The following is a 7,441-nucleotide window of genomic DNA, read 5'->3' on the forward strand; positions in this document are numbered from 1 at the left end:
AACGTTAACACCAATGGCTAGGCTGGCAGTGCTTGAAGTTGAAATACTTTTTTTGGTACATGCTAGATTGCATGTTGGCAAACATTTTACATGCAATTTGAAACATCGACATGCAAAATTATACATATTTTCAGCAGTAAACACTAAGCTCACTAACTGCATCTATAGCATTACAACATACAAGTATACATGTTTCTTCTTCATGATCATTTGGCCCATCTTTATTAGAATACATGCATAACGTTAACTTAACATCCAAAGCTCATATTTATAAGGAATTGTGAGTTCCTAAATACTGTATCTAGAGCTAACATGAAAGTAGTCAATCTAACGTAATTTTGAGGAGATAAAAAATAAATGTGCTGGTACGATTATTCTTGAGATGAGAGAAATAGGAAGATTCAAGCCATACAGCGTGATAGAGTTTGAGACTTCCGCAGTGCGAACAAGATTGCACATTCAAAATATTTCAACATGCATATGCAAATCTTGAAAGGAGCATATGCATGCAAATAGCATGTTGCATGTGGGTATTTATTTTGAGTCCAGGCTGGGATTTGAACTTACTGCCCTGAGCACAATAAGAGGATCTGGAACTGTTGATCAGCAGCAGTGCTATGGTCTAATGATCAGCAGTTCCGGTCTCGCCTGGTCTACTCTAGTTCACTACTAATAAGTAGGTTTATAGGTACATATTTTGAAGTAGTCAGGGTGATTTTATGTTCACAGTTGTTGCAGTGAATCTCACTGTAAAGTCACTACTTACACCACAAACATTATAAACATTCTGTCTCGCATGCATTACATTAGTTAACTACAGCGGCTTCATGTTCAACCGAAAACATCGCAAATGCTTCCTTTCCCCTTCTACCATTGGCCTATTGCATAATAAAGTCCCTGCAAAGGTAGAGTACTTAAAACTTGTAATTATCTCTCTACCTGTTGACCTGTGGTATTTATGCTATACATAATGGTATACCGAGTCGACAGTTCCTAAAACTGGGACCCTGAAAAATCCAACACATGCATGCAAGAGGAAATGAAAGCTCTCGAAAGTAAATCTATACAGAACCTTGTCCCTTATTCTGCTTTCTGAGACTTTGTGACCTGCAAACTCGGCCGGTGTTGTATTGGGAATCGCTTCACTGAAGCGACAACCAAAACAACTGTATTCATAATCACAAGACCCCAGCCGACCCCCTCCCCCTTTTTCCCCATCCGCCCCGTACCAAAATATTATATAACGTCACAGGCTACGAACCAGTCAAAATACCAAATTAGGAACCATAGACACCGTACTACTGTACAACATCAGTTCAAACACTGTTGTCTTTCTGTTCATAAATTCCCATGCCGTGATTTGGACAATGTAAACACAGTCAGCTGACTATGGAAAGCAGATATCATGCCTGAGGAAGTTGGTACAAGCCAAAATTTCCCCACGTTCCTCTGCAAAAATAGACCTCATTCGAGCTCTACTCACCCCCGAATCGGCTCTAGGTTATAGTTCCCGGCTACACAGTCTCCTCTGGTCCGACTGACAAGTTGGAGGGTGAGAAAGAGAGAGGAAAATGTCCAAAACATCGAAGTTTTTATGTTCCGTCGGTGCCACAGGTGCACGGTGGCCGCCATGTTGGATTTTTAAGGTCACATGACGCTGAGAGAGTGTATTACATCATCACCTGATAGTCATGTGGTCCTAGTACTACTCTGTGTGGCGTCCTGGACATTGGACCCTCTTTAAACGGTCTCTGATCTATTGTCCTGTGACCTGTGTTTACCTTTGACTACATAATCTGCAACGAATAGGTCATCTCACTATCAAACAGAGATGTTGTTTCGACTGGTAATTTGCTTGCACTTATGGTATTGTTTGCAAGGTGGCGCGCCTAAACCATCGAATTACCGAAAAAGGCAATGCGTAATCAACACTCAATATTTTGTCCTTGACGCAATGCATGCATATATATGAAACTATATATACTTTTTACAATAACACAACGATCATGTCATTGCAGTGAACTAAAGGACCCTAAGAGTAAACTGTTATAGAATGCTCACCAGTGTACAAATAAGACTTATAGAATACAGACTGTGATCAGTTTTAAAACTTTTATTATAGACTTTTTATTCCACATTCCCGGCATATTAAAGTGTGTTATCAATTAATGAAGACTTTAAAAACGTCGCAGCTTGGAACGTACTATCTTGCTGCGAACAAAAACTATCAAATGTTTAAAGTTTTTGATAACAAGAGCCCGTCGCTTGCAAGTGGTGACAATTACAACCAACCAACCCACTTATGATTCAAAACGTGGGTCACTTCATTTTCCACTGTCTTCAAAAAAGAAGTCTAACCCAACGGTAGTCGACCATAGTTAACATAAAAGTTTCACAGTAGACTAGATAACTATTTCGATTTCCATGTATCTTAGTTACATGTACTTGTTTGCCTTTTGGCATGAACTTGCAATAAAGTAAAGTTATTAATGCAATGCAGCAATACTGCCTCTATGATTCAATTTGTTGTTGTGCTTTTCCCCATTTGCTTTATTTCTTGCAGAGTCTGGTTGAAGATTTCCACGAACTGGTCGCACACTTCCTCGGTGTGTTTGAGCGACAGGTACAGTTTGGTACCCATGGGGTTGAGGAAGACGCCTCTTTTGAAGAGTCCGACCATCATGGCGCGCCGCCTAGCGGCATTCTCCTGAAGTTTCTGCTCCCGATAGTTGTAGACGAGCTTTTTCGTGAACAGAACCTTGGAGACGGAGGACAACATGGAAAGTTATATACTATGAAACTTAATAATGCGTCTTTTCAGCGAAATAGTGATTTGAGTGAAGACAATGGCTATGTGGAATATAAGTCCGAATAGTACACATACCGTGACATGAGAGAACATGCATGAAAATCGCACTGAAAGTTTTCCATTATTGTTGTTTTTTCACACACGAAATGGACCAACAAACCTGTGCCAGAGGCCCGTCTCCGATAACATGACCAGGAATGTCATTTTTCTCTAAACATTCCTTCATCTTGTTCCTCACGTACCTGCCGATACTGGAAAGAGACGCATAAAAGTTGGATCGATAGATAACATTCCTTATCTTGAAGTTTTTGTTAATTTTGACAAAGAAATGTTTCATTGTAATTCGCCGCTTACTTCTTTTTAGATATTAGCATCTAGAAATATACAGTTGTGATTGCTGTAAATCAAAGTGAGTACAACTTTAAAAACATCGATATGCGCTTTAGAGGTAGATGGATGAAAGTTCATATCTTTATCGTTGTCAGTGTCGATAATTGAAAGTTGTTAAGATGCCGTACTGATGCAGGTGCTGATACGTGTCCGGATCCGTTCTGCGGTAGATCTGTAGCGCTGCCAGGGCGGCCGACGCGCTGATGGTGTTACAGCCCAGGGATGACGCCGTCCACACGTAACGCTTGTCTTTCCCCAGTAGGTCCTCGTTCACAATACTGGGAAGAATCCAACATCATTTTCAACTTCGTAATACTTCTTAACGACAACATCTAAAATGTGATGTACTTTTACAAGAGCAATAAGATTTTAACATGGTTCTGAACGATAAACTTTGAGACACAAACTGTTAAAACGTGTCAGAACAGTCAGTTTGTGTACGTTATATTTAACTCTCCAAGCAGTGGTTGGTGGAGAAATTTTTCAGTGATTTATTTTCACACACTAAAAGGACCAACCAGGCCAGAGGCCCGTCCCCGATTACATGACCAGGAAGGTCTCCGGGTGCCGACAGAAAACGGCGCAGATCGATGATAAAAAGGTCACAATGTTCTCCGCCAACCTCTGCTTGGAGATTACGTTATACTGACCTCATGATATCGGCGCGACCCCCAAACACACCAATCGGGTAGCCTCCTCCTAGAGCCTTACCGTAGCCTACCAAGTCCGGGATCACGCCATAGTATTCCTTCAACAAGTGGAAATGCAATATGGTTACGTAGAATATCATAGAACATCTGATAAGACGAACGCATAATCAAGTTGCAAGTTTGCGATATAATTTTGAACCACAATTTCTGTTGAACCTGAAAAGTGTTTTTCAGAATATAGTCCCATATATATATATATATATTTCATACATAAATATATTCCATGTTTTGACCTTACCTGGGCGCCACCATACGCCAGTCGGAAGCCTGTCACCACCTCGTCGAAAATCAACAGAACACCATGTTTCTTGGTAAGCTCGCGTAACCCCTGCAAAAACCCATCCTGCCAAAACAAAATAAAAGGAATTGAAATTACACCTTTGAGTGGGGGCGTGAGTAAATTTCGACCGCGTTCACTTTTCCCCAGCCAGACACTGACCCAAAGTCGTCTTGATTTTTTTTCAATTTTTATAGAAAATGGCATAGTTTTACGTTCTTGGAAACAAGTTGCAAGAAGAGAAAAGAAGAATACGATACACATTTGAACAATAAAGAACAGTAACATACCATAGGGGGAGTACAGCGATGTAAAGGCTCAACTATCACAGCAGCTAGGTCTTCCTTGTGCTGTTCCACGATCTTTGTCGTCATACCGAGATCGTTGTAAGGTGCTACAAGGACGTGGTCCTTCACAGAATGTTCTATTCCAGCACTGGAGGGGTCCGGAGTGGGGTAGTCAAGTAGTCCCTTCGGAAACAGACTGGTCACCCCTATTTCGTTTGCACCATGGTATGCTCCTGGTGAAGTTGTCACATGTTGTTACCAAAGTTTGACAAATCTGTTTTGGTTTATTTAAAGTTTCTTTAACTTTAGAAAAAAGAAACGGGAAAAATTACCTTCGAACTTCAAAACTTTACTCCTGCCAGTGAACGCCCTTGCCAGTCTCTCACAGTACATGATAGCCTCAGTTCCGGAGGAACAAAATCTGATGAACGAAGAAAGTTGACATTTAGGCAATAATGACCGGATCAGAGAGAATTGTAATCCTTTGAACAAACAATGACAAATAATGAATGAAAAAAGTTTCGAGATTTACCCAAGGTGATAGTTACTCAAGCAACTGGATAAATTCTGGAAACGGTCAGACATTTCAGTTAGCATTCACTAAATGCGCCAGTGACGTCGACTGAAAAAATCATTCAAGCGTTCAATAAATGGGATACTCCAAAAACATTCCATTGAACGCTTTAAATAAAACTTTCCAGTCATTGACGAAACGAAGTGTATGCTGTCTGAAACGTCTGACCGTTTCCAAATCTATCCAGTTGCTTGCGTAACTGCTTATTATCTTATTAGCTGGATGTCTTGAGATTTATGATTTTCAATTTATTTGATTACATTTATAAACGTTTTCACCTGAGGTACTCTACCGCTGGACTCAGTCGTTTGATCTCCTCGGCCAGTTGGAGAGACTTCTCGTTGACGTAAGCAAAGTTGGAGCCGTTCGCGGCTTGTTCCGTTACTGCGGCAACGACTTCTTCTCGGGCGTGACCCACAAGGTTCGTCCCCCATCTTAGGACAAGATAAAGGTTTAACAGATGGAATATGCATGCATATGGCAGCTTAAGAAATGATCACATTATTCTCCCTGGAAACCCTTGAATCATCATCATCATCATCACTCTTCCGGATTTATATATACTCCGGTGAGATACAATCAATAAAGTCTTGAGTAATATCTTCAAATGTCGCCATTTTTGGTGTCTCTTGTACTTCAAGGCTTTATACGACTTCTTGGAGCGCCGGATTTATTTTTTTTGGGGGGGGGGGGCGCTGCTTCGCGATTTTCAACGCGGTTCTCTACTGCCGGTCATCGTCAGACTAGCCTAGGTAACATCCTCCGTAGTAACCGCTGGCTGAACCGTGGTTTAATAGTAGCCTCTACCAGGCCCCACGGATTGCTGGGAAAATAGTAGAAATTGGCCAAATAGAGTGAATTGTATGAAGGGAGTCAGCTACAGAGAGAGGGTCCAATATGCAATCCTAGCAGTGAAACCCTGCAGCTGGCAAATATTCTCCCTATATTATAGCCGGCGTAGTTAGTCTGGTGGAGACTAGTTTAATAGCAAGCGAAACGATTGAGCCAGCGGTTTACTACGGAGGATGGTACCCAGGCTACGGAGACTGTTTTGCCACCAAGAAGTCTTCGAAGGAGGCTAGAACTGTCCGAAGCAAAGATGCTTCGTTGCCAAGGATAATCTAGCCTGGTCCCAGTCTCTAGGAGTCGGCTTAGGGGTGTTTTACCGGGCCCATTCTGCTTTATTCAGCCGTTTCTGTCAGCCTGTCGACTTAGCAGCCATGTAGAATTTCGCAGCCTGTCTATTTAAATTCACCCCCGAGCGGGCTAAGCTGTCTGGGCGGGCGGGCATCACTTCCAGTGCCGTTGAGATACCGGGGAGCCTCCGCTGGTATGGTTTCCAGGCTACTGAGGATAACCACTCATTCATGGCGGACCTAGGCAACAATTTGAAGCGGTCAAAATGATTGAACGAATTCTTTGTCTTGATATCAACTCACCCCATGGAAAAGTCCAAATATCGCTTGCCGTTCACATCCCACACATAGCAGTCCTTTCCCCTGGATAGGACAGTCGTCAACTCTATATAAGTTACGAGAGAGAAAAAAACTTGTTTGCAAAGGATTACTGCAATCAATTAATAATGAGGTTATAAACTATAAACTCCTTGCTGTAATATTTAAGACATATAGACTTTCTTTATGATATCTTAAATGCATTTAGCCCTCGTAGGGCATGAATATGCAATATAAACTTCATTGTCGCTGTTATAGATTTAGACTTGAATTTTGCTTGAAATATTTTGTGTAGCTGATTGCCAATCTCGTTTGATTGTTTGTTTGTTTGTTTGCTTGCTTGCTTGTTTTTGTGTGTTTTTTTTAAAAAAGTTTTTAACAAAAGTGCAAACTAGTGCCATGATGGCAAATGCAATGAGACCGTTGCAATGTGTGGTTACCTTTTGGTAAGTTGAATTCTCCATTAGATCCAGCTGGAAACACGGCAAGAGACCTTTGAGCCGCCTGACCTAGTGTAGCTGTGGAGCCATTGGCTATGGCCTCTGGATCCATCGTTCTCGCTTCCGCTCAATGGTTTGTAAACTCCTAACTGTTAAAAAAAGGTGTGTAATCAAATCTTGAATAAGAAAAGTAAATTGAATGTTGAAGCAATCTCAGGAACTTGCAAAAAAAAAGGATGAATCCTCGACAGGTAAACGTTAACTTGCACCTGAACACCTGTGAAAAGCAGTGGTGCGCAAACACCTGTACCTGTATGACCTCAACCTGACCCCTAGAAGACCGCAGCCAAGCAAACCTAACGCATAAAAAACAGTTTGCCGGGATAAATGTGAAGATTTCTCCTCTAAAAGATAATACAATTAATTATTTACATACATTTATTTGGATTTTATATAGATTGTACGTCATTTTTTCCCGGAAAATCCGAGAATCGCAAAGT

At 41.3% G+C, this 7,441-nt stretch overlaps 2 protein-coding genes and 2 long non-coding RNA genes across 4 annotated transcripts in view; all 4 read right to left on the reverse strand.

Moving 5' to 3' along the window:
• Positions 1–1,865, reverse strand: part of LOC136436720 (uncharacterized) — a 72,765-nt gene extending 70,900 nt beyond the window's left edge. The window contains exon 1 of the long non-coding RNA XR_010756074.1: positions 1,484–1,865. This is a non-coding gene — a long non-coding RNA (uncharacterized lncRNA). The remainder of the gene's footprint in view (positions 1–1,483) is intronic.
• Positions 1,866–2,128: 263 nt separating this feature from the next.
• Positions 2,129–3,054, reverse strand: LOC136436705 (uncharacterized). Its single transcript, XM_066430918.1, has 2 exons — positions 2,970–3,054; positions 2,129–2,758 (listed from the first exon to the last, which is right to left on the reverse strand). The coding sequence occupies exons 1-2, from the start codon at positions 3,033–3,035 to the stop codon at positions 2,519–2,521; spliced, it is 306 nt and encodes a 101-aa protein (XP_066287015.1). The 5' UTR covers positions 3,036–3,054; the 3' UTR covers positions 2,129–2,518.
• Positions 3,055–3,290: 236 nt separating this feature from the next.
• LOC136444308 (glutamate-1-semialdehyde 2,1-aminomutase-like) lies at positions 3,291–5,806 on the reverse strand. Its single transcript, XM_066441845.1, has 7 exons — positions 5,796–5,806; positions 5,326–5,481; positions 4,806–4,894; positions 4,477–4,706; positions 4,148–4,252; positions 3,850–3,947; positions 3,291–3,477 (listed from the first exon to the last, which is right to left on the reverse strand). The coding sequence occupies exons 1-7, from the start codon at positions 5,804–5,806 to the stop codon at positions 3,291–3,293; spliced, it is 876 nt and encodes a 291-aa protein (XP_066297942.1).
• Positions 5,807–6,483: 677 nt separating this feature from the next.
• Positions 6,484–7,263, reverse strand: LOC136436726 (uncharacterized). Its single transcript, XR_010756075.1, has 3 exons — positions 7,211–7,263; positions 6,942–7,090; positions 6,484–6,568 (listed from the first exon to the last, which is right to left on the reverse strand). It is a non-coding gene; the product is annotated as an uncharacterized lncRNA (long non-coding RNA).
• Positions 7,264–7,441: the final 178 nt, after the last annotated feature.

This window comes from Branchiostoma lanceolatum, chromosome 1 (genome assembly GCF_035083965.1).
Source record: "Branchiostoma lanceolatum isolate klBraLanc5 chromosome 1, klBraLanc5.hap2, whole genome shotgun sequence".
Lineage (NCBI taxonomy): Eukaryota > Metazoa > Chordata > Leptocardii > Amphioxiformes > Branchiostomatidae > Branchiostoma > Branchiostoma lanceolatum.